Source organism: Haliotis rufescens, unplaced genomic scaffold (genome assembly GCF_023055435.1).
Source record: "Haliotis rufescens isolate VD_foot unplaced genomic scaffold, xgHalRufe1.0.p SCAF_5, whole genome shotgun sequence".
Classification (NCBI taxonomy): Eukaryota; Metazoa; Mollusca; class Gastropoda; order Lepetellida; family Haliotidae; genus Haliotis; species Haliotis rufescens.
The window spans coordinates 5,071,178-5,098,740 of record NW_025964223.1 but is presented as its reverse complement, the minus strand read 5'-3'; the positions used below and the strand labels follow the sequence as shown (position 1 = coordinate 5,098,740).

General features: G+C 38.2%; 3 protein-coding genes across 3 annotated transcripts; all 3 read right to left on the bottom strand.

Moving 5' to 3' along the window:
- Positions 1-6,549: 6,549 nt before the first annotated feature.
- Positions 6,550-8,532, bottom strand: LOC124133582. The gene is made up of 5 exons (XM_046498025.2): positions 8,500-8,532; positions 7,810-7,990; positions 7,495-7,614; positions 7,234-7,299; positions 6,550-6,643 (listed from the first exon to the last, which is right to left on the bottom strand). The coding sequence occupies exons 2-5, from the start codon at positions 7,988-7,990 to the stop codon at positions 6,639-6,641; spliced, it is 372 nt and encodes a 123-aa protein (XP_046353981.2). The 5' UTR covers positions 8,500-8,532; the 3' UTR covers positions 6,550-6,638.
- Positions 8,533-15,107: 6,575 nt separating this feature from the next.
- On the bottom strand, positions 15,108-17,869 carry LOC124133585. Its single transcript, XM_046498028.2, has 5 exons — positions 17,842-17,869; positions 16,969-17,146; positions 16,183-16,302; positions 15,862-15,927; positions 15,108-15,212 (listed from the first exon to the last, which is right to left on the bottom strand). Exons 2-5 carry the CDS (start codon positions 17,144-17,146, stop codon positions 15,208-15,210), a joined length of 369 nt encoding a protein of 122 aa, XP_046353984.1. The 5' UTR covers positions 17,842-17,869; the 3' UTR covers positions 15,108-15,207.
- A 6,279-nt stretch (positions 17,870-24,148) lies between these two features.
- Positions 24,149-26,239, bottom strand: LOC124133580. Its single transcript, XM_046498023.2, has 5 exons — positions 26,110-26,239; positions 25,416-25,596; positions 25,101-25,220; positions 24,840-24,905; positions 24,149-24,242 (listed from the first exon to the last, which is right to left on the bottom strand). The coding sequence occupies exons 2-5, from the start codon at positions 25,594-25,596 to the stop codon at positions 24,238-24,240; spliced, it is 372 nt and encodes a 123-aa protein (XP_046353979.1). The 5' UTR covers positions 26,110-26,239; the 3' UTR covers positions 24,149-24,237.
- Between the last annotated feature and the right edge of the window lie 1,324 nt (positions 26,240-27,563).

Here is a 27,563-nt window from a genome sequence, read left to right as displayed (position 1 = left end):
GACAGACAAGCTTTGGTGTGTACCCTTCGAGCGAAAAGCGTGTTTATAAATTTGCAAATTTAGCCACGTTACATAACTATTTCACAAACTTTTATATTCTTATGAAATAACAAAGAGTACTATTGGTAACTGTAAAAGGCAAACTAACAATTTCACAAGAGATGATGGTAATTGATATCATTAAGTAAAAGATTAATAATACGACTTTACATTGATCAGGTAAACAATAAAAACAATGTAACAATTGGACTGATGTACCTTAAAGCAAATATATGAAAAGAATAATTTCACCGACATCCGTGCCCCTATATATAATATCAAACTATAGATTAAGATCTTTTAGTGACATTTAGAAGTTGGCTATCTAACCAGTGACGCAATATTGCAAAATGTAATATATAGGTTGATCGTAAATACTACATGTGTATTGTATGGGCATATATCCAACGCAGACACATATCACTTTACTCTAAATATGTACCCACATCAGTCGGCATTTGAAATACAGATTTTTCTTTGAAACACCACAGCCACAGTTCACAGAATCTTGGTTTGATGATGCAGAGGATTTGAAAGTCACTTACACGGACTATATTTTGTATATAAAATAGTCCATGAATGATTAAGCCTTGCTCGGCCGCCAATCTGACATATTATATGCAGGTGTATATATCCATCCCGAGGGATGGTATTAAAACATTTTGTCTGGCATCACTATGTTTCAAAACAGTTTGTTGGACATATCATCAAAATGAAGAGATGCTATTGTTATTTGTGGTGGAGACGAAAACGCCAGAACAGGACCGAGGTCTGATTTTGTAGAAGATGACTTTATAAAATATATAGAAGGGCTGTGGCAAGGCAACTCAAGCTGGGATTTTATGTGCGCAATTTTCAGTTGAAATCGTTTCATAAGTGATAAAAATGTTAAGAACTTTGGTAAATGATTGTTAGAGTTGTGCTCGTTATGCAACATTCATGTCATGAACGGAAGATCAGAAACTGACCTTGAAATTGGGGATTATAGGCGATGATAAAAAGATTGCATTTGCAGCACTGTTTTAGCTTGCCAATGACTTTTCTAACCACTTGTAGAGTCACCTCATCTTCCGTGTAAATAACACTGGCAACAATCAATACTCATGCAGATCTAAACTGTACTTCATTATTGTTTAGGGAAAACATTACCGATCATATGCAAGAATTACTTGATGAATCAGTTGATATGAGATTTAGTGACATTGATAGAAGTATAGAGTTTAATACAGATGCATTATGTGCCGCGGCAAATGACACGAAGAAGCCAGCTGGAAGAAGTAAATACAATAATGAACGTGAACAGTTGAATCGTTAAAGAATGTAACTACACACTATAAATATTTGAGTGTTTTTAAGTAAAAATCTAAATTGGACTATACATGCCAGAGAAGCATCAGTCCACGTCAAAAAGATTTTATTTGGTATTTTGAAGAATATAAAAGTCCTTGGTTATAAACGTTGCATGTCATACAAGTTCTTTAAGATTTGTTATGTTGAAATTAAACCAATTTTACTTTACGGTGCTGAAATATGAGGAATAAACAATTTAGTAATATCGAAAAATTTGTATGCATGTAAAAGATTTCTTGGTGTAAAAACCAATACATCTCACGCAATGGTTTATGGAGAATGTGGTAGATTTCCTCTATTTATATATTCACAGCTTAAAGTCATAAAGTACTGGCTGAAACTCCTGAAAATGAATTCATTGAGATATCAAAAGAAATGTGACAAATAACATGATTAAGATACGAAAGGAAAGAAAAACTGATAACAGATGTGAAAAATTGTGTTCAATAATGGTTTTGGAAATGTTTGGTATGCACAATCTGTACCAACTGAAAGTGTATTTATCAGTTCTTTTCTACAGAGACTAAATGATATTTATCTGCAATCGTTGTCGTTTTCCTTGACATTTTCGACCAAACTGTATATTATAGAATGTTGAAAACTCATATACACACAGTTTGTTTGTTTGTTGATTAACGCCGCACTCAGCAATATTCCAGCTATATGACGGCGGTCTGTAAATAATCGAGTCTCGACCAGACAATACAATGATTGACATCATGAGCATCCATCCATGCAATTGGGATACGATGACATGCATCAAACCAAGTCAGCGAGCCTGACCACCCGATCCCGTTAGTCGTCTCTTACGACAAGCATAGTCGCCTTTTACGGCAAGCATGGGTTGCTGAAGACCTATTCTAATCCGAATCTTCACGGGTCGCAGTCAAATCAGATGTTTTAATCACATGTGGTTATAATGATTGGAAAACCGCTGACTGACAAACGAGAACTGAGTAGATTCCAACGCTACCCTTTTCGTTCCAAATTCAGTTTAGTTCGGTTAAATCGACAGTTGACCTAGCTCTACATTGCAAACATTTATTTCTTATTATTTTCTTAATTTCTTATTTCTACACGATAGATTTTATTACCAACACCGAAAGATTCACATCAGCGAAAAAGGCAACGTCATCACTAGTTGACGAGTATATAAAAAAACCCGTCAACACCAGAGAATAACCAGTCTCGATTATCCATGGGGCGACAAAGGCAAACTAGCGGTGAAAGTTATATGAATGGATCACTTAAAATCAGTGACGACCCCGCTTCATGTTTTAACATCGACATCAACGATGTTTAGTGATCCATTCGTAAATGTCCATCACTACTTTGCCCTTTATGTCCTGTGGAAATTTTGTTGACGTTTTCAGTAAGCACTCACTCACACACTCACTCAGTCATATCCACTTTTGGCCTTTTGTGTTCCTCATACTGTAAGGCTATGTGCTAAATTTAACCTTTATGGTCAGTTTGTCCCGAACGACGTTAATACAGATTAGCGTTCGGGACAAAATTACCAAAAAGATCACGTAGTTCACAGAGTATGACAGACAATTCAGGATAGGAATGAAACTTATTGCTGTTCATCCTCGATCTTGCACTTTCTAAGCTGATTCTAGTATCTATTTTGCGACGCGGGTGGCCACATTGTCTGAGGTGCAACAGTACGTTGTGTGGAGTTCCTTCCCAGGAACCAGGCTCGTGCGTTTGAATCCCAGATTCACCCCTTTAATTGTTTTAGGTTTGTGAGAACCACAGCCATGCTAGTGGTTTGCACAATAGTGATCAACGTAAAAGACATGACATTAATTAAAGACATCGCAGTAATGATATGTTTAACAGATTGACAATCAATTGTTTGATTGGCATTACATAGAAGTTGACGGATGGCAAAGTAGACACAATTTATGGATAACAACGTTTTTAATACTATAAAGGCGACGTTTCGGTATAGATCCTTATACCGTTGTCAAGCAAGACTGAATGAAGACCATGGTACAGAATATATATAGTAGGTGGAGCATTAACAATTGCATACATGGGTGGGATAACATGAGTAAGTAATGACAACAGAAGGATAATACTGTTACAACATGATGGACAGAGAACACACAGGTGGAAGCCAATGGGACTAAACAGTTTATGTAGGTGTAGTGATTATTGCTTAATGAGTTCATAGTAGACGGCCGCCGTAATATAGCTGTAATATTGCTGAATGCGGCGTTAAGCAACAAACCGACCAAATCATAGTAGGCGAATGGGATGAAATAGCCTTGATCTCAGTTGATTGATGGCTGGTGACGGCTAATGTGGACTGCTTCTGTTAGTTTTCTTTTACTGAAATCATGGAGGTTGTTGGAGAGGATTTGGACGTTGTCCCAGTTGATGTTGTGATTAGGGCAGTTGCTGATATGGTCCGAGATGGCTGATTTACTGTCTGATTTGATAGTTGAGGTTCAAGCCTAAAGGTGTAGTTTATATTAGTATTATGTATGTATATATATTAACCAAGACGTATCAATATTTCTTGAAAAATATAAGTTTGTTTCTTGAGCGGTATTTACCAATCATCTTGGAGTTGTGATTAGGGTAGTTGCTGATATGGTCCGAGATGGCTTATTGGCTGTCTGATTTGATAGTTGAGGTTTTGTGCTCTTTGATTCTGGTGTTGATGGGGCGTGATGTTTCACCTACGTAGGATTTCCACAGTTGCAGTTAATTGATTCATTCATTGGTTATTCGTTACTTTCGTTCATTCATTCGGGTTTGGATATTACTCACGCTGGTTTGTCAGGCTAGCTCCTCGCCTTACTGCTTCAACTTCATTACCATGTCTGTAAAAGTTCGAAGCATAAACACATCCTTACCCAGTGTCTTTGTCGGGGTCATTCTACCCCTCTTGTCATACACGGTGGCCAGTTACACCCCCACGGCCGATGTATCTGGTGGATTAAGGTACATCCAAATCTCCTTCGACGCCAACAACCCCAAGAAGCCCAAAGTTCGGACCACGTCTCTACACTCAGAGCCCGTAAACCTACCCTCAGGCACAGCTACCGATCACCCATCACTACCATGAAATTGCCAGTGGTAGAAGCGATCGTTAAACTTCCAAAACAGACAGAGAGACAGTCAGTTGTATAAACTACACCTTTAGGCCCTGGGGGTTTGGTTGTGTTCCTGCCTTTGGCTCTTAGTAGAGTACTGAGGGAGGTGGAACTTGTGAAGTAGGTGTCAATCTTGGCTTGCTGTTTGTGGCTGATGATGTTGGAGGCATTTCCTATGCTGGACAATCCCCTGTCCATGGGTGTTCATTTTGATGGTATGGAGTCGTACCATGCTGCGATCATGATTTGATACGAAACACTCTCTTATTCTCATTATTCAAGCAACTGGTATCTTTCAAATTCTTTATAGTGAGGATAGCTAAAGTATTCCAAAGTTATTTAATTGTACATTAATTGTTGCCGCTATTTATGCGCCTCTAACAAATCTGATATATATATGGACAATTATATAGCATATTTAGATAGTAGAAAGACTAAAAAATTGTTTGATCAAGGTTAAAACATTCAAGGCCTCAGTAAAACTATCGAAAAGTCTTATCCTTGGCATGTGGGGGGCATTTCAAAATTTGACGCAACAGTGTCAAACATGATGCAATCAAATGTAATTCTCTGTTTTGACTTGTACCGTATGTTCTCGAGTCTATTTCAGATGAACAATTGACTTGCCTTTGCACGTGTTTGTGACGGGTGACACCAGTTGAGCAGGATTCGCTAACCTTTTCGTGAACAGCTGGTATCACCACTATCAGTGGGGTGCATGCCTGGATGCAGGGGTTGCATGTTATCGCACCACATGAAATCACGACCCGAAGTCGAAATATAAATTAAGACATATGTTATATTTGTTGCTGATGAAGGCAATACCTCTCTTCAGGTCAGGATCGTTTTTTGCACAAGCCCATGATGTATTTGATCTCAAGATTGAATGCGCAGGTCAGGTTCACAGGTCACTTTAGCATTCAAATATCAGATTCTACCCTGTGGATTGCTTTATTTACAAGTATTTCCATGTTATGTGATTGGAGAAAGGAATGTCCTAGAGAATAGAGGGGTATCTTTACTAAAGAGAGCTAACCTTGTTAGGATCAGTTGATATAATACGTAGTGACATGTGGACTCTTACACAGTAGAAACTATTCCTGAGGTTAATGTGTGATGCTTTCGGACCACAGTGCGAAACTGTGATTTCTCTCCCCATTATGTATTAGCATCCTGTTACACTGATAGTCAAATGGCAGTACTGTATATCTGTAATAGCCTATCTGCCAATTCATAACTCAAGTGTCCCTTACGCTTTTATTTACTTCATGCAATAACTACACCCTGTGCTTCTATTGTGTATTTGACGTTTATCTCCTTGCTCTTAGTGACACCATTGAGCAAAATTGTAGGCTCTTCAGTAGTTGTTGGAGAATCCAAAGGAAAAGAGTAATCATTGACGGATGTTAATGTAACATTCCATATCCAAGTATCTACATGTCGATTGTAAGGAATGTCTTGTTACATGTGCGTTATACCTAACATAGGTAAGCATGATTACATCAATTGTTTAAATTAATAAATAAAAGTTAGCGTAAATGACATATTAAGTAATGCCACTTATAAGGCCATAAGGTTAACCTTAGAAATTGATTCTACTGTGTAAGACTCCGATTAGGTGCCTCACTCTGAGTTTGGGTTCGAAGCCTAGATGGAATCCCAAAAGAACTACAATTTGTACTTTACTCAGAAAGTGTAACAAAAAACCATTTGTTACAAGTGACCGATTTCTAAAAGGCATTATTTGTTCATACAGTCATATACACCCATACACAGTGACACTTACTCATGGTGACACGTGTTCAGTCAACTACTGCTTTCTCTTCACATGTTTCAATTACTGAAGTAAGTGAAGTTTCGATGTGTATCCCTGGCAAGCGTTATCATCAACAAGTCATGCCTCAAGCTCGTCAGAACATTTCCGTGAGGATGTATGTGTTTTCGCCACTTTCAGGAACATTCCAATATTCCAGCGGCTAGGGGTACCAGGAAGTGGCTTCACACATTCTAAGTATTACATTTTAAGTATTATCAATACAAAAAAAAAACATTCGCTATTTGTGACTTTATTTATGTTCATACTCTTCTCGTTACACAGATAGAGGAGTTGAGCATATTGGGTTTCGCTTGTCCAAACGATTATTCTGAAACCGATAATAGATATTTGTCAATACTATGTAAAGGATGTACACAAATCATCAAGTTGACACAGATATTAATGAGATAAACCAGTGTGTGAATGTGTATTGATTGACATTGTATTTATGTGGGTTGAAAAAGAATTTCTGATACCTGCAGGCAACGTTTGGAACATTTACAATCTTTGAGGAACATAACAAAACAAGACTAAAAAGCATTTAGCATTATTTAGGTATATTCATTTTGGCCCACAGGATCGGCCCAGTTTAAGAAATGAGCAAACATTTAGAAATTGTTGTGAAAGTATAAGGTTATGGAATGTTGTCCATACGTTTCATATAATTTCTAATGGACTTATCTTAAAATCAGTAACACTCCATGTTCACGTGTTTAAGACATACCGTTACGTGTTTACGAACAGATCAATGAAATGTTATATGCATATATGTAAATGGACATCAATCCCATTTTCAAATCAGATACTAGTAGTTAATGCCTTAATATGTGACATTTAACTGAAACCATGTTCCATCATGTTGAATGTTAACGTATGTATATTGACTCTACAACTATGATGTAGGGCTTAACGTCTCACCCATCTCGAGGTCTGCATCTTCCCGGACGTGACGCTGGTAGAGGCTGATGTCTTCCTTGTCTGATGCTGGAACCACAACGAGACCACCTAATAGCTTTGTATGCCATGGAATTCAAACAGTTGCGCCTATTATGCAAATAAAATATCTTCCTTTCACATAGATGAAAAAAATATATTTAAATTACTCCTCCCTAAATTTGAGTAGTACTTAAAGTAAGAAGGCACGTGACTCTTCTAAGCGAGAGTGGTTATCTCCCTTACCTGTGATGTAACCATCCTGGACAAGCTCATCCACATCTCTGGTTGCCAGCATCATCATGATCTCGTCGTCACTGACTTGACCGTCGCCGTCCACGTCAAACTCACTCACGTCTCGTTTACCTGTTCACGAAAATAGTGACGTTTGTATTTTTTGGCTTCCCAACAAAGCACAGCGTGGTTAGATTTCAGCTAGCCTGACTAGGACTATGAGATAAACTCCGGTTGTCACCTATCCCTAAATATTTACCATTATAACAAATGGCGTTCTCTCAAACAATTTCTCATTATACTCCTTGCCACGAGAAATGCGCTTACCGGATTGAATTGCTGCTCCAACCTTTTTGACAGTTGAGACTACTTTCGAAGCGACGCGTCTGACGGCACCTCCAACTGCACGTACAATACTCCTGAAACGAGGCAAACGAATACCCCAGGAATCGGTTCCGGGCAGGGCCACCATGGCAGTCAGGAACAGGAGGACGAGGGCGATCTTCATCTAGGTACGAGTACATGGAATCATTTTGGAATGGTCCATTAAAAAGTTGTGAGCACTTTGTCCGAGCAATTTAACAACACGTCATTAAAATGACACGTCCCCAAATTACCAGTTTATGATTAGGACGAATCCAACAAAACCAGATTATCCTGACATCTCCAAACACAATATGTAATTTACTCAGAGACCAGTAATTATACCGTCTAGGCCTAATTGTTATTAAACACTTGACAGTGGATCACTCTGATATCATTTTGACAATAAGTTAATGAAATTCCGTTGACACCGACTCTTGTAAATAACACTGATTTGATGTCAGTTTATTACACCACAACTCTGCCAACTACAGCCATTGTAATATATATTGGTAAAACACGACCAACTGTAGGTACCAATTTGGACATACATATAATTATTTTCTTGAAGTACATTTCATGTTTGCATTGGACTGAAATAGCAGAGGACGAACAGGATAAATATTATACACGTTCATATAAAAAGACACCTACCTTTGCTGTTCTGGATATCAGTGGACAATGTTGTGGATGAACTGGTACATGTCGGGTATATATAGCGTGGATGTGTTGATGGAAACACGCACCACATCCGGATGCAATGATCTTTCTGACATTATCTGGGAAGCCATCTGACGACTCAGTTAATACCTTCATAGCGTGGGACTGGCAGTGTGATTGATATGTGTCACCGAGATGAACCCTGAATTAATTTGTTTATGAATCACTATCCAATGGTGATGAGGCCAGATGCTCGCGAAAATGTGAGCCTATCCTAACCGGCCGGTGTCACCCGTCACAAACACATGAAAACGCAGGGGCCCACCTGAACAAAACCCAAGGGAACATATGGTACAAGTCATAATAGGTAATTGCATCGGACATATTTTATGTCACTGATGCATTAAATCTGGAAATGTCCTCAAGATATCTTCGATAATACTGTTCAAAAGCTTTAGTAAGGCCCTGAATACTGATAAAAAAAATGAGCAATAGTTGTATGACGATCTTTAAAATCGTGGTAGAAAGAACATACTTAATTGTTCCTCAAAGTTGCCATGTGTAGAAACCAAAGGTTTGAGCTGCTGCTATATTACTAGTATTATAGGTGAGGTGAGGTGTTGAGGTAAGGTGAGGTGCGAAGGTGAGGTGAGGTGAGGTGAGGTGAAGTGAGGCGAGGTGTGATGAGGTGAGGTGAAAAGGGTTTAACATCGCGTTTTTCGTTATCAAAGGAAAGTTGACGGTTGGAAGTCAAGTAAAGTTTTTATTGCAGAAATACTGAAAGGTCACAGGCATACAGTATAAATATGTGTGGATAGTAGATTTACTGAAATAATGCTTAGTTTTTTATGTCAAATGTCCACTTATTTCTTAACTTCATTGCACGAAATATATAAACTGTTAAGTGCATTAACACATTGATATTTGCAGACGAATTTAATTAACGTTGACATATTGGAGACAAAATAATGACAGTTGTGTAGATAGCCTCAAGTGTGTTATGTTTGTGAGTACAGATATTAATATAAATATAATTGAACATATTAATATATTTATATATATTTATAGCATATTTCTGGACAATCTACATTTTGACTTTGGCTTTCAGATATTAATATAAATATTATTGTATATATTAATATATTTATATAGTATATTTTTGGACAATCTACAGTTTGGCTATGCCGTGCATATCCCGAATCTTACTTGTTGACCAACATTTAAACAGACGAAACGCAGGTTTGCGTTCCATTTTCTTTAAACAAAAAAAACCCATATCATAACACTGATGGATATATAACTGAACTTATACTCTTTTGTATTAGATAGCTACCCGATAAATCGCAAAGACACAATGAAGACCGAAGTGTGGTTTATTTCAAGATAAAACATTGTTCTATCATGACGTCATTTCTTCAGATTAGAACATGCGCTCGCAACTTGATGAAATCGTATATCGGACGAGGTTATTTTTGAGTGGGGAGTTCCAAGTGAGTTGTTTCCCATCGATGTGTCTAGGCAACGCAGGTAAACAGATGCCCGACGATCACATCCTAAAGCGGGAGAGATATGGCAATCGGTATTGGGAGAAAAGATACAGGTAATCGACGTGGTAATTGTGAGAGTATGCGGGAAATATCCACCTGTGCATGTAGTAGACTTGTCCGACATTGTCGAGGTCGGATTCTATTGAGGGAGTCATCATTACTAGAATGCGGGTAAATATTTAATGTACATTTTATCATCATCCTTAAAGAGGCTGTAAATAATGTTGATATGACCTCATATTAGAAACAAACAACTGGTGGTCGTTATTTAGCGTACAATAAAACACTGCAGGGAGAATAAACCACTCGATAAACGATAACTCGTCGTTTATTTCTTAAATAAATGTACTCTGTCGATAAAGTCTGACCAATGTAAACCCAATACCTCTGCTCCATATAAAAGAACTAGAAATTTTGATGAAAGATTTTGAAGAGCACGTTGAAGTGTACACTGTCGATAAATCTGAAGTTCTTTAGTATCCAAACAAGTATTTGGATTGGCTAGGGTTCTAGATAGAATTGAAAGAAAAGGACAGTTTACTCGACCCAGCTTATAACTACACCCATGGCCCTGTCTTTGTTTAACCAGCTCTCGATTTGCTGAAGTACATCCGTTTTCAAATACCCTCGTTTTTGTGCTAACACTTTAACAAGATTTTGCATGATATTGTTCTAGCAAATTTATATGACTTTGTAATCCTCGAACTCATTACAACGTCATCAGCAAATAACAGCAAAGCTATTCTAAAAGTATCTAGGTGTAAGTGTAAAGACATAGTTTAAATGTTTCTGCATAGATCTACATGCTCTTAGACTCTTAAAATAGAATGTTAATCCCAGAGAATAATCAGTCTCTAATATCTGTCAAAACGGATTTGATTGGCTGTGAATGGCAAAACGGTGATTATGACATGAATGGATTCCTGAAAGTCAGTGATGACACCAGGAGTTCGCGAAAAGGCTAAGCATGACCTGCTCTACCAGTAGCACCCGCCACTCAGACAATTTGCATAAAACAGTACAGTTTGCTTGCTGCCTAACATCTGCATTTAAGCTGTTTTTGCTGCATTAAATCTATCAATAAGCTTTTGTAATAATTAATCATTTGTTAATTGTTTCAATTTATTTTATCAATTATATCTTGGAAGTTACCTGCTACACAAATCCATCTCCATTGTGGACTATGCCAAGTGTGGTCGACAGATGATAGCTGCAAGCTATCATAGACACCAGGGTAGTGTAAGTATAGCTGAAGGTCACGGATGTGTATTCTCTGATTTGACAGGCACCAAGTGGTGATGAATGGATTGTCACAGGACTGACAATGGTGCGTGTGAGATTCAGTGTGAATTATAATATGATATTTCACATTTTATTTGTTCTACTCAGGACAATGACCTGCTGATATAATTACGTGATTTAAACAATATTATATTCAGGAAAGATTAGTTACAAGAAATGGATTGGTGAAGAGACAATATATATCTGATAAAATATACAAAACATGTCCATTTGAAATCACAAATGTGCCTTATGAATATGGAAAGGGTTTTGTTGCTTTTATTAACACAAAAAGACAGACAAGCTTTGGTGTGTACCCTTCGAGCGAAAAGCATGTTTATAAATTTGCAAATTTAGCCACGTTACATAACTATTTCACAAACTTTTATAATCTTATGAAATAACAAAGAGTACTATTGGTAATTGTAAAAGGCAAACTAACAATTTCACAAGAGATGATTGTAATTGATATCATTAAGTAAAAGATAGATAATACGACTTTACATTGATCAGGTAAACAATAAAAACATTGTAACAATTGGACTGATGTACCTTAAAGCAAATATATGAAAAGAATAATTTCACCGACATCCGTGCCCCTATATATAATATTAAACTATAGATTAAGATCTTTTAGTGACATTTAGAAGTTGGCTATCTAACCAGTGACGCAATATTGCAAAATGTAATATATAGGTTGATCGTAAATAGAAGATGTGTATTGTATGGGCATATATGCTATATTCGTTCGCATCAAATGGAAAAGAAATCCCATGCAGACACATATCACTTTACTCTAAATATGTACCCACATCAGTCGGCATTTGAAATCAAGATTTTTCTTTGAAACACCACAGTCACAGTTCACAGAATCTTCGTTTGATGATGTAGAGGATTTGAAAGTCACTTACACGAACTATATTTTGTATATAAAATAGTCCATGGATGATAAAGCCTTGCTCGGCCGCCAATTTGACATATTATATGCATGTGTATATATCCATCCCGAGGGATGGTATTAAAAACATTTAGTCTGGCATCACTATGTTTCAAAACAGTTTGTTGGACATATCATCAAAATGAAGAGATGCTATCGTTAATTGTGGCGGAGACTAAAACGCCAGAACAGGAACGAGGTCTGATTTTGTAGAAGATGACATTATAAAATATATAGAAGGGCTGTGGCAAGGCAACTCAAGTTGGGATTTTATGTGCGCAATTTTGAGTTGAAATCGTTTCATAAGTGATAAAAATGTTAAGAACTTTGGTAAATGATTGGTAGAGTTGTGCTCGTTATGCAACATTCATGTCATGAACGGAAGATCAGAAACTGACGGTGAAATTGGGGATTATACATTCATTTGGAAAAACGGCGCAGGCGTATTAGATAATAAGATTGCATTTACAGCACTGTTTTAGCTTGCCAATGACTTTTCTAACCACGTGTAGAGTCACCTCATCTTCCGTGCAAATAACACTGGCAACAATCAAAACTCATGTAGATCAAAACTGTACTTCAAAAAGTTTGAATTATTTAGGGAAAACATTACCGATCATATACAAGAATTACTTGATGAATCAGTTGATATGAGATTTAGTGACATTGATAGAAGTATTGAGTTTAATACAGATGCATTATGTGCCGCGGCAAATGACACGAAGAAGCCAGCTGGAAGAGGTAAATACAATAATGAACGGTTTCATGCTGAACGTGAACAGTTGAATCGTTTAAAGAATGTAACTACATACTATAATTATTTGAGTGTTTTTCAGTAAAAATCTAAATTGGTCTATACATGCCAGAGAAGCATCAGTCCACGTCAAAAAGATTTTATTTGGTATTTTGAAGAATATAAAAGTCCTTGGTTATAAACGTTGCATGTCATACAAGTTCTTTAAGATTTGTTATGTTGAAATTAAACCAATTTTACTTTACGGTGCTGAAATATGGGGAATAAAACAATTAAGTAATATCGAAAAATTTGTATGCATGTAAAAGATTTCTTGGTGTAAAAACCAATACATCTCACGCAATGGTTTATGGAGAATGTGGTCGATTTCCTCTATTTATATATTCACAGCTTAAAGTCATAAAGTACTGGCTGAAACCCCTGAAAATGAATTCATTGAGATATCAAAAGAAATGTGACAAATAACATGATTAAGATACGAATGGAAAGAAAAACTGATAACAGATGTGAAAAATTGTGTTCAATAATGGTTTTGGAAATGTTTGGTATGCACAATCTGTACCAACTGAAAGTGTATTTATCAGTTCTTTTCTACAGAGACTAAATGATATTTATCTGCAATCGTGGTCGTTTTCCTTGACATTTTCGACCAAACTGTATATTATAGAATGTTGAAAACTCATATACACACAGTTTGTTTGTTTGTTTGTTGATTAACGCCGCTCTCAGCAATATTCCAGCTTTATGACGGCGGTCTGTAAATAATCGAGTCTCGACCAGACAATCCAGTGATTGACATCCATCCATGCAATTGGGATACGATGACATGCATCAAACCAAGTCAGCGAGCCTGACCACCCGATCCCGTTAGTCGCCTCTTACGACAAGCATAGTCGCCTTTTACGGCAAGCATGGGTTGCTGAAGACCTATTCTAATCCGAGTCTTCACGGGTCGCAGTCAAATCAGATGTTTTAGTCACATGTGGTTATAATGATTGGAAAACCGGTGACTGACAAACGAGAACTGAGTAGAATCTAACGCTACCCTTTCCGTTCCAAATTCAATTTAGTTCGGTTAAATCGACAGTTGACCTAGCTCTACATTGCAAACATTTATTTCTTATTATTTTCTTAATTTCTTATTTCTACACGATAGATTTTATTACCCACACCGAAAGAGTAACATCAGCGAAAAAGGCAACGTCATCACTAGTTGACGACTATATAAAAAAACCCCGTCAACACCAGAGAATAACCAGTCTCGATTATCCACCAAAACAAATTCCATTGGGCGACTACTACTACTACTACTGTCATGCCCCTTTTCCATGAGGCGACAAAGGCAAACTAGCGGTGAAAGTTATATGAATGGATCACTTAAAATCAGTGACGACACTGCTTCTTGTTTTAACATCGACATCAATGATGTTTAGTGATCCATTCGTAAATGTCCATCACTACTTTGCCCTTTATGTCTTGTGGAATCTGTGTTGACGTTTTCAGTAAGCATTCACTCAATCACTCATGTCCATTTTTGGCCTTTTGTGTTCCTCATACTGTAAGGTTATGTGCTAAATTTAACCTTTTTGGTCATTTTGTCCCGAATGACGTTAATACACGTAGCACGAATATATATATTTGCACACACCCGTAGCTCACAGAGTATGACAATTTCAGGATAAGAATGAACTTATTGCTCTTTATCTTCGATCTTTGCACTTTCCAAGCTGATTCTAGTATTTATTTTGCGACGCGGGTGGCCACATTGTCTAAGGTGCAACAATACGTTGTGCAGAGTTGCTTCCCAGGAATCACAGGATTGTCTGGTCCAGACTCAATTATCTACAGAAAGCTGTCATATAGCTGGAATATTGCTGATTGCGGCGTTAAACAACAAGAATACAAGCCAAGAAATCAGATTACTCAATTGTGAAGCAGTTAACCGGAAACCTCAGAAGTCCGTCAATATGCTGACAGTGAAGTGAACGCCAGAGCACTTGTTCTTGTCAGCGCGTGGCTAAGTCTGCTAAGATGCTCTGCGTACAATGTACGTCGACATTGGTAATTAACCACAAATTACAAATTCATTGTTTATAATGCCCTGACTTTATTCATGTTATCAATTTCACATTTCGAACAGGATCCGGGGTATGGGATGGTAACAAGGAGTCTTCAGAAACGCTTCACTCTGGAAAAAAGGGAGATAAGAACTGTATCCATGAATGTCATCTCCGCCTGTTTGTCGCGTATTATCATACCCAGTTGCCCCGTGATATAGCTGGAACATTGCTGACTTCAAAGTCAAAAACCATTCACTTACCTCTCAGATCATCCTCGATTATCGATTATTTGATAAATACTCTTGGCCAATACGCCACGTTCCATATCATCATTCTGAGAACAATTAGAATGACACGATTCTAGAAATAGTCGTCCAACCCAATGACACAAATGAGAGAATAAACTTGGTTATTGACACGATGGGGTTGGTGACGTCACTTCCGACACGAATCAGTGTATGGCAAATTGGTCCAATAGAATGGAGACATACACTGGACAATCGAGAATGCCCTCAGTATACGTAGTCCATATCGTAGGTCAACAGAGGAGTCATGTACGTTCAACACGCCAAAAGCCAATGTACCGTGTGTTTGACTGCATGATCAATGCCACTACTGTACTGAAAAGAATGCGATTCCTTCCAATGCATATGCCTAGCAACCGTTGGGCTGAGTATATGTAACCACCGGTGATATATAAGTACCATGCCATGGCTTTCTTAGTATTCAGGTAGTTTAGACCAGGAATGCATCATTGCATCAAGGGAAATACGTTACCTTCCTCGTGATCCAAATCCTCTCTGCGTTGACGTTGGTGGAGACTGAAGTAATCATTGTCTGCCCCTTTAAACAAAAGGACTACATGTGATGTCATGGTTTTTTGGAACCCAATTGAGTGAGAACCATTCACGGTATTACCATTGCTTGCCGAATTTACACCTGATGAATTAAGTGTCTGCCATGGATGGCAGGAGGAGGAGATGATTGACTGAACTGAATATTACTCCAATTCGACAGTTTATCACAGCTTGGTCCACGCTTTGCCGTGTATGCGCCAAAACGAGACAGTACCCCCAAGAAGGTATTTGCATCCTTTACCTGAGATGAAGCTGTTCTCGATGAGGTCCTCCACGTCTCTAGTTGCCAGTGTCTGCAGTATCTCCTCGTCACTGACATCAACGTCATCATCAACGTCGCCCGCAGTCATATCTCGCTTACCTAGGTATGTACAAACGTTATATAATTCAAAGATACTTGAGAGCCCTGAGACAATGCCTGCAACATCAGCTGTACTTGAGATCGTTTCTTCAAGGGATCCGGCCACCCCCACACCCACACACACACACACATCCACGATCCCCTCACACAGACGTATGTTGGTGTAGGCGCTAAAATTGACTGAGAGAGCATTTTGCTTATTTGGGCCCCTTCCCTTTCAAAAAGTTACCTATGCATAAATACAAAAGAGTAGATTTCTATGCATAGATTTCCTGTTCGTCTTGAAGCTTTAATATTTTGATATTCCTTATTTTGAATACGATGTTCCCTAACACTTGTTCCGGTCATTCCATCTGCACAACAAGCTGACACATTATATTTGTAGCTAATTAATTTGAAAACAGAATTTAGAAAACAACTTTCCTACACCACCATTTCTACCCGACACTACATGATTCCGCTTCAGTGTGAAACTGAATGTTGTTTAATTCCCCAGTCTGTATTATTCCAGCTTTATGAGGACTGCCTGTAAATAATCTTGTTTGAACCAGGCAAACGGTGAGCGCAGACCACGTCATCCGGGGACGAGTAATGGGGGACTATCGTGGGCACGGTTAGCCAAGATTGTGTCGATGTAATATGGTATACAAGAAACAACCTACTCACCAACAACAAGCCTTCTGCCAACGGTACGTACAACCCTTGAAGCCGTGTTCGTGACAGTACGGGCAACCCTTGTCGCCGTTCTGGCCACATCACGAACTATTCTTCTTATTCCCCAGGAATCTGCCCCGGGCAGGGCCACCACGACAGACAAGACCAGGAGAACGAGTGCGATCTTCATCTGTGTAGAACCGAGTCGCAAATATTTCATGATTAGGACAATAATTACAAACACTGATGATTCAATGTAGTAGATGATCAGGGTCTTATATGTTAAGAAATACGATGTACGTATCCTGTGTCCTGCATCGACACACTGTACGTCGAATGTCGGCTCTGTGTTATGGATTTGACATTGACAAAAAAAATATATTGTCCCCGAAAATGTTTGAAAAAATAATTATACTTTAGATTGTTGAAAAATGAAGACATTGTTGTAAAGTGTTTTTTACCTTAATAAATCAACATCCCAGTTATAAATTAAAAAATAATCTGGAATTTTAGCTGAAGGTGACAAAAAATATTTAGCCTTGATACAAAATCACAGCCCGAACCTACCGCTGTCTGGGCGGACGCTCTACCACTAGGCCACAGGGGTGGTCGAGGGGGAAGCCCTATCGAATGAGTGAATGTTATTTAATGCCACAGTCAGCAATATTCCAGCTATATCCCGGCGGTCTATTTGAGTCTAAATGAATCTCTTTAAGGAAAACCAGTACTACAAACAAATAAGCAACGACCCACGCCATGACATTCATGGGAAATGTCTGACCATACGAAGAAGAGTAGTCGCCTCTTACGATCAATGATGAAATGCTGCGGAAGTATGATTCTAACCCTGGTCATCAATGACACATTAGTATAAAACATATTTACCTTTGCAAGTTGAATGCTAAATGACGAAGGATTGTACAAATGTAATTCCGAGTGGGGTATATATAGCGTGCCAGTAATTACATGACACCTGACGACATGTTTACCTTCAGGTGTTTTCACATGTCAATATTACAAAGGTGAAAAATCACCGGTCTGTGTGGGTTGGCGTTCCTTGGGGGTATGCATGTGTAGTATTTCACACAATATATCCAACAATAATTTAGCCAATTTAGGTATTTGAACAAATTTAAGTTGTGTTACCATCCCACCCGAACAGGAACATTAAATGCTTTTTCATGTTTTTCCAGGGGCGGTCGGGTAGCCTAATTCAAAGAAATATACAAACAAAGTCTGTCATTGGGAGAGTACCCGGGTCTGCGACCAGGAACAAAGCCCTTTGGCAATCTGGGTAATGCAGAAGGCTGCAGTGTTGGTAAGTCCTCACATTCTCTGAAGTTTTTCTTGTTAGGTTTGACTAGGCAGCCTGACTGCGCCAGGATCACCCGAACTCCCTTTGCGGCATTTCTATATTTTAATCTGTAAATATTATTTACAATGTTCAGAATACTTTTTACGCACCTGTGTTGAGTAAACAACATCGGGTCGAATCGTTCATCGGACTCTGCTTGTAGCACAGATTTCTTATGATTATGGAAATGATTTTGTCGCTTTTATTTATGCAATTATTGTGCTGGTTCATTCGACAATAAATTAAACTTAACAACGATATCTTGACTTTTAGATATTCATAAAATATATTTCTAATATTGAACGGCTGTTTATGCTTAATTATTGATTCTGTAATTCTTTCTACGTGGGAGATGAATCATGTGGGCTCCATATGGAGGCGATCAGCTACCGATGCTGTAGCCAGATTTTTGGATTTACAAGTGATTTATTATCCACTTACTAAGTGTTAACCCTTGAAGATATGCCTTCGGTGATATTATACATTATAATAAAATGAGTACACGATTTGTCGTGTGTCGTATTGTTGTGTCATTTTTTTTGTCTAATGAAGGATGCACATGTTGTTCTCTACAAGCACCAAAAGCTAAATAACACTGTAATGTACCATAAACACTTTTATGATGAGGCTTCTGGCTGTGTATGACGAACGTCATGGTGAAAGTCGTGACCGGATGTCAATAAGCGTACCAGTTGCAGCCATAAAAACCTTTTTATAACCTAAACACGTTTCTCTAACACATGCAGTCGACTTGAATGTGCAAATAAATAAGTGATTGTCGTTGACCCGATACACAACAGTCCCATTACCTGTTGTTAGTTCTGGAGCAGATTACTGTAAACTCCTTACTGTTTTGAGGATTTAATGTGTACGGATTTAACAGCGCTGAAAGATTAATCTTGAGGTTATTTGACTATTAAGTGATTCAAAATTAAGAAACTGATTCACAATTCTATTTTTGTCCAATCAAATCCTATGTTCCTTTCACACGTTATTGTGAACTCTCTGCTTAGTTTTATTGATTCCAAATTCCAAAACGATATCAACCACTCAATTACTTACAGACACCCTTCAAATGGCTAGTATATTGCTGAGTGCGTCATTAAACAACAAACAACAACAATTACTACTACTACTACTACTACTACTACTACTACTACTACTACTACTACTACCCTTACTACTACTACTACTACTACTACTACTACTACTACTACTACTACTACTGTCATGCTCCTATTCCATGAGGCGACAAAGGCAAACTAGCGGTGAAAGATATATGAATGGATCACTTAAAATCAGTGACGACACCGCATCAACATCAACGATCTTTAGTGATCCATTCGTAAATGTCCATCACTACTTTGCCCTTTATGTCTTGTGGAATCTGTGTTGAGGTTTTGGGTTAGCACTCACTCACTCACTCATGTCCACTTTTGGCCTTTTGTGTTCCTCATACTGTAAGGCTACGTGCTAAATTTAATCTTTTTGGTCATTTTGTCCCGAACGACGTTAATACAGGTTCCCAGGAACCAGCCTCGTGCGTTTGAATCCCAGAATCAACCCCTATTATTGTTTTAGGTTTGTGAGAAACGCAGCCATGCTAGTGGCTTGCACAATAGTGATCAACGTAAAAGACATGACATTAATTAATGACATCGCAGTAATGATATGTTTAACTTGAGGTGGTTTGACATACTAACAGATTGACAATCAATTGTTTGATCGGCATTACATAGAAGTTGACGGATGGCACAGTAGACACAATTTATGGATAACAACATTTTTAATACTGTAAAGGCGACGTTTCCGTATAGATCCTTTTAACTGTTGTCAAGCAAGGCTGAATGAAGACCATGGTACAGAATATATATAGTTGGTAGAGGATTAACAGTAACAACAATTGCATACGTGAGTGGGATAATATGAGTAAGTAATGACAACAGAAGGCTAATACTGTTACAACATGATGGACAGAGAACACACAGGTGGAAGCCAATGGAACTAAACAGAATAAGTTTGTGTAGGTGTAGTGATTATTGCTTAATGAGTTCATAGTATACGGCCGCCGTCATGTAGCTGTAATATTGCTGAATGCGGCGTTAAACAACAAACCAACCAAATCATAGTAGGCGGATGGGATGAAATAGCCTTGATGTCTGTTGATTGATGGCTGGTGGCGGCGAATGTGGACTGCTTCTGTTAGTTTTCTTTTAGTGAAATCATGGAGGTTGTTGGAGAGGATTTGGACGTTGTCCCAGTTGATGTTGTGATTAGGGCAGTTGCTGATATGGTCCGAGATGGCTGATTTACTGTCTGATTTGATAGTTGAGGTTCAAGCCTAAAGGTGTAGTTTATATTAGTATTATGTATGTATATATATTAACCAAGACGTATCAATATTTCTTGAAAAATATAAGTTTGTTTCTTGAGCGGTATTTACCAATCATCTTGGAGTTGTGATTAGTGCAGTTGCTGATATGGTCCGAGATTGCTTATTGGCTGTCTGATTTGATAGTTGAGGTTTTGTGCTCTTTGATCCTGGTGTTGATGGGGCGTGATGTTTCACCTACGTAGGATTTCCACAGTTGCAGTTAATTGATTCATTCATTGGTTATTCGTTACTTTCGTTCATTCATTCGTGTTTGGATATTACTCACGCTGGTTTGTCGTCGCTCCACTCTGCTGGTTTGTCACGCTAGCTCCTCGCCTTACTGCTTCAACATCATTACCATGTCTGTAAAAGTTCGACGCATAAACACTTCCTTACCCAGTGTCTTTGTCGTGGTCATCCTACCCCTCTTGTCATACACGGTGGCCAGTTACACCCCCACGGCCGATGTATCTGGTGGATTAAGGTACATCCAAATCTCCTTCGACACCAACAACCCCAAGAAGCCCAAAGTTCGGACCACGTCTCTACACTCAGAGCCCGTAAACCTACCCTCAGGCACAGCTACCGATCACCCATCGCCCCCCCCCCCCCCCCCCCCCCCCCCCACCACACACACACAGAGACCATTACCGAGGCGCAAGCGCAAGTATGCTCAGGTAAGCACACAAGCACACCCACCCACCCCATTCGGACCGGTCAACACAGACTCAACAAAGTACACCTACTATCATACCTTCTCAAGCCCAATCCACTCAGACCCAACAAACACCAGCCACTCTTCCCTCTACTAAAACAAAAACCCTTGAACACCTCATGAACACCTCAGCTCACTTTATTAAAAAACAATATCACCCTCTCACTGTCTTCGACTTCAAACTGGCTAGTACCCTCCTATCCGGCTCTCTCGCCACATGCACCTAAAATAACCAACATATGAATCAATACCCCACCCCAGCCAGTTTAGGCTTACATTAGGCTCTTATACCCTTTTTCGTTCTTTATTATAACCTCATATTCTACATTGCAGCTTAACTGCAAATATATCAACCCCATTATGCTTTACCTTTTCTTCAAGTATAGCTTACAATTACTAGGATAGATTATATAGCACTTTCTACTCTTTTCAGGCCTTAAATTATTCATTCAAAATTTACCTCTCTTAATATATTACCATTTAACTTATCTCTTTTCATTTATACCTTAATACACTTGTTGTACATTATAGCCGTAGTTGTATAGGATTAGGTTAGTGCCCTTTTCATTTACAGTTTTTTGGGTATGTTGTTTACCTGTATTAAAACATTATTTATTCTTTTATTTTCCCCACCTACCCCGATCGTGAAATTGCCAGTGGTAGAAGCGTTCGTTAAACTTCCAAAACAGACAGAGAGACAGTCAATTGTATAAACTACACCTTTAGGCCCTGGGGGTTTGGTTGTGTTCCTGCCTTTGGCTCTTAGTAGAGTACTGAGGGAGGTGGAACTTGTGAAGTAGGTGTCAATATTGGCTTGCTGTTTGTGGCTGATGATGTTGGAGGCATTTCCTATGCTTGACAATCCCCTGTCCATGGGTGTTCATTTTGATGGTATGTGGTCGTACCATGCTGCGATCATGATTTGATACGAAACACTCTCTTATTCTCATTATTCAAGCAACTGGTATCTTTCAAATTCTTTATAGTGAGGATAGCTAAAGTATTCCAAAGTTATTTAATTGTACATTAATTGTTGCCGCTATTTATGCGCCTCTAACAAATCTGATATATATATGGACAATTATATAGCATATTTAGATAGTAGAAAGACTCCAAAATTGTTTGATCAAGGTTAAAACATTCAAGGCCTCAGTAAAACTATCGAAAAGTCTTATCCTTGGCATGTGGGGGGCATTTCAAAATTTGACGCAACAGTGTCAAACATGATGCAATCAAATGTAATTCTCTGTTTTGACTTGTACCGTATGTTCTCGAGTCTATTTCAGATGAACAATTGACTTGCCTTTGCACGTGTTTGTGACGGGTGACACCAGTTGAGCAGGATTCGCTAACCTTTTCGTGAACAGCTGGTATCACCACTATCAGTGGGGTGCATGCCTGGATGCAGGGGTTACACAACAGGAGGCAGGGGTTGCATGTTATCGCACCACATGAAATCACGACCCCAAGTCGAAATATAAATAAAGACATATGTTATATTTGTTGCTGATGAAGGCAATACCTCTCTTCAGGTCAGGATTGTCTTTTGCACAAGCCCATTATGTATATGATCTCAAGATTGAATGCGCAGGTCAGGTTCACAGGTCACTTTAGCGTTCAAATATCAGATTCTACCCTGTGGATTGCATTTTTTACAAGTATTTCCATGTTATGTGATTGGAGAAAGGATGTCCTAGAGAATAGAGGGGTATCTTTACTAAAGAGATAACCTTGTTAGGATCAGTTGATATAATACATAGTGACATGTGGACTCTTACACAGTAGAAACTATTCCTGAGGTTAATGTGTGATGCTTTCGGACCACAATGCGAAACAGTGATTTCTCTCCCCATTATGTGTTAGCATCCTGGTACACTGATAGTCACATTGCAGTACTGCATATCTGTAATAGCCTATCTGCCAATTCATAACTCAAGTCTCCCCTATGCTTTTATATACTTCATGCAATAACTACACCCTGTGCTTCTATGGTGTATTTGACGTGTATCTCCATGCTCTTAGTGACACAATTGAGCCAAAATTTAGGCTCTTCGGTAGTTGTTGGAGAATCCAAAGGAAAAGAGTAATCATTGATGGATGTTAATGTAACATTCCATATCCAAATATCTACATCAAGCAGAGTCGATTGTAAGGAATGTCTAGTTACACGTGCGTTATACCTAACATAGGTAAGCATGATTACATCAATTGTTTAAATTAATAAAAAAAAGTTAGTGTAAGTGACATATTAAATAATGGCACTTATAAGGCCAAAAGGTTAACCTTAGAAATAGATTCTACTGTGTAAGACTCCGATTAGGTGCCTCAATCTGAGTTTGGGTTCGAAGCCTAGATGGAATCCCAAAAGAACTACAATTTGTACTTTACTCAGAAAGTGTAACAAAAAACCATTTGTTACAAGTGACCGATTTCTAAAGGGCATTATTTGTTCATACAGTCATATACACCCATACAGTGACACTTACTCACGGTGACACGTGTTCAGTCAACTACTGCTTTCTCTTCACATGTTTCAATTACTGAAGTAAGTGAAGTTTCGATGACTATCCCTGGCAAGCGTTATCATCAACACGTCATGCCTCAAGCTCGTCAGAACATTTCCGTGAGGATGTATGTGTTTTCGCCACTTTCAGGAACATTCCAGTATTCCAGCGGCTGGGGTACCAGAAAGTAGCTTCACAAATTCTAAGTATTACATTTTAAGTATTATCAATACAAAAAATACACATTCGCTATTTGTGACTTTATTTATGTTCATACTCTTCTTGTTACACAGATAGAGGAGTTGAGCACATTGGGTTTCGCTTGTCCACAAGATTATTCTGAAACCGATAATAGATATTTGTCAATACTATGTAAAGGATGTACACAAATCATCAAGTTTACACAGATATTAATGAGATAAACCAGTGTGTGTATGTGTATTGATTGACATTGTATTTATATAGGTTGAAAAAGAATTTCTGATACTTGCAGGCAACGTTTGGAACATTTACAATCTTTGAGGAACATAACAAAACAAGACTCAAAAGCATTTAGCATTATCTAGGTATATTCATTTTGTCCCACAGGATCGGCCCAGTTTAAGAAATGAGCAAACATTTAGAAATTGTTGTGAAAGTATAAGGTTATGGAATGTTGTCAATACGTTTGATATCATTTTTAATGGACTTATCTTAAAATCAGTAACACTCCATGTTCACGTGTTTAAGACATACCATTACGTGTTTACATTTTACGAACAGATCAATGAAATGTTATATGCATATATGTAAATGGACATCAATCCCATTTTCAAATCAGATACTAGTAGTTAATGGCTTAATATGTGACATTTAACTGAAACCATGTTCCATCATGTTGAATGTTAACGTATGTATATTGACTCTACAACTATGATGTAGGGCTTAACGTCTCACCCATCTCGAGGTCTGCATCTTCCCGGACGTGACGCTGGTAGAGGCTGATGTCTTCCTTGTCTGATGCTGGAACCACAACGAGACCACCTAATAGCTTTGTATGCCATGGAATTCAAACAGTTGCGCCTATTATGCAAATAAAATATCTTCCTTTCACATAGATGAAAAAAATATATTTAAATTACTCCTCCCTAAATTTGAGTAGTACTTGAAGTAAGAAGGCACGTGACTCTTCTACGCGAGAGTGGTTATCTCCCTTACCTGTGATGTAACCATCCTGGACAAGCTCATCCACATCTCTGGTTGCCAGCATCATCATGATCTCGTCGTCACTGACTTGACCGTCGCCGTCCACGTCAAACTCACTCACGTCTCGTTTACCTGTTCACGAAAATAGTGACGTTTGTATTTTTTGGCTTCCCAACAAAGCACACCGTGGTTAGATTTTAGCTAGCCTGACTAGGACTATGAGATAAACTCCGGTTGTCACCTATCCCCAAATATTTACCTTTATAACAAATGGCGTTCTCTCAAACAATTTCTCAATATACTCCTTGTCACGAGAAATGCGCTTACCGGATTTAATTGCTGCTCCAACCTTTTTGACAGTTGAGACTACTTTCGAAGCGACGCGTCTGACGGCACCTCCAACTGCACGTACAATACTCCTGAAACGAGGCAAACGAATACCCCAGGAATCGGTTCCGGGCAGGGCCACCATGGCAGTCAGGAACAGGAGGACGAGGGCGATCTTCATCTAGGTACGAGTACATGGAATCATTTTGGAATGGTCCATTAAAAAGTTGTGAGCTCTTTGTCCCAGCAATTTAACAACACGTCATTAAAATGACTCGTCCCCAAATTACCAGTTTATGATTAGGACGAATCCAACAAAACCAGATTATCCTGACATCTCCAAACACAATATGTAATTTACTCAGAGACCAGTAATTATACCGTCTAGGCCTAATTGTTATTAAACACTTGACAGTGGATCACTATGATATCATTTTGACAATAAGTTAATGAAATTCCGTTGACACCGACTCTTGTAAATAACACTGATTTGATGTCAGTTTATTACACCACAACTCAGCCAACTACAGCCATATACAGTAATATATATTGGTAAAACACGACCAACTGTAGGTACCAATTTGGACATACACATAATTATTTTCTTGAAGTACATTTCATGTTTGCATTGGACTGAAATAGCAGAGGACGAACAGGATAAATATTATACACGTTCATATAAAAAGACACCTACCTTTGCTGTTCTGGATATCAGTGGACAATGTTGTGGATGAACTGGTACATGTCGGGTATATATAGCATGGATGTGTTGATGGAAACACGCACCATATCCGGATGCAATGATCTTTCTGACATTATCTGGGAAGCCATCTGACGACTCAGTTAATACCTTCATAGCGTGGGACAGGCAGTGTGATTCATATGTGTCACCGAGATGAACCCTGAATTAATTTGTTTATGAATCACTATCCAATGGTGATGAGGCCAGATGCTCGCGAAAATGTGAGCCTATCCTAACCGGCCGGTGTCACCCGTCACAAACACATGAAAACGCAGGGGCCCACCTGAACAAAACCCAAGGGAACATATGGTACAAGTCATAATAGGTAATTGCATCGGACATATTTTATGTCACTGATGCATTAAATCTGGAAATGTCCTCAAGATATCTTCGATAATACTGTTCAAAAGCTTTAGTAAGGCCCTGAATACTGATAAAAAAATGAACAATAGTTGTATGACGATCTTTGAAATCGTGGTAGAAAGAACATACTTAATTGTTCCTCAAAGTTGCCATATGTAGAAACCAAAGGTTTGAGCTGCTGCTATATTACTAGTATTATAGATGAGGTGAGGTGTGGAGGTAAGGTGAGGTGCGAAGGTGAGGTGAGGTGAGGTGAGGTGAGGTGAAGTGAGGCGAGGTGAGATGAGGTGAGGTGAAAAGGGTTTAACATCGCGTTTTTCGTTATCAAAGGAAAGTTGACGGTTGGATGTCAAGTAAAGTTTTTATTGCAGAAATACTGAAAGGTCACAGGCATACAGTATAAATATGTGTGGATAGTAGATTTACTGAAATGATGCTTAGTTGTTTATGTCAAACGTCCACTTATTTCTTAACTTCATTGCACGAAATATATAAACTGTTAAGTGCATTAACACATTGATATTTGCAGACGAATTTAATTAACGTTGACATATTGGAGACAAAATAATGACATTTTGTAGATAGCCTCATGAAGTGTGTTATGTTTGTGAGTACAGATATTAATATAAATATAATTGAACATATTAATATATTTACATATTTTTATAGCATATTTCTGGACAATCTACATTTTGGCTTTGGCTTACAGATATTAATATAAATATTATTGTATATATTAATATATTTATATAGTATATTTCTGGACAATCTACATTTTGACTTTGGCCTACAGATATTAATATAAATATTATTGTATATATTAATATATTTATATAGTATATTTCTGGACAATCTACAGTTTGGCTATGCCGTGCATATCCCGAATCTTACTTGTTGACCAACATTTAAACAGACGAAACGCAGGTTTGCGTTCCATTTTCTTTAAACAAAAAAAAACCATATCATAACACTGATGGCTATATAACTGAACTTATACTCTTTTGTATTAGATAGCTACGCGATAAATCGCAAAGACACAATGA

Coding starts and splice junctions, on each gene's coding strand:
- LOC124133582 (XM_046498025.2), bottom strand. CDS start 7,990: ATGAAGATCGCCCTCGTCCTCCTGTTCCTGACTGCCATGGTGGCCCTG. Junction 7,615..7,809: donor TGGAGCAGCAATTCAATCCG/GTAAGCGCATTT, acceptor TTTCGTGAACAG/GTAAACGAGACGTGAGTGAG. Junction 7,300..7,494: donor CCAGGATGGTTACATCACAG/GTAAGGGAGATA, acceptor TTGTGGTTCCAG/CATCAGACAAGGAAGACATC.
- LOC124133585 (XM_046498028.2), bottom strand. CDS start 17,146: ATGAAGATCGCACTCGTTCTCCTGGTCTTGTCTGTCGTGGTGGCCCTG. Junction 16,303..16,968: donor TGGCAGAAGGCTTGTTGTTG/GTGAGTAGGTTG, acceptor GTACATACCTAG/GTAAGCGAGATATGACTGCG. Junction 15,928..16,182: donor CGAGAACAGCTTCATCTCAG/GTAAAGGATGCA, acceptor TTTTGTTTAAAG/GGGCAGACAATGATTACTTC.
- LOC124133580 (XM_046498023.2), bottom strand. CDS start 25,596: ATGAAGATCGCCCTCGTCCTCCTGTTCCTGACTGCCATGGTGGCCCTG. Junction 25,221..25,415: donor TGGAGCAGCAATTAAATCCG/GTAAGCGCATTT, acceptor TTTCGTGAACAG/GTAAACGAGACGTGAGTGAG. Junction 24,906..25,100: donor CCAGGATGGTTACATCACAG/GTAAGGGAGATA, acceptor TTGTGGTTCCAG/CATCAGACAAGGAAGACATC.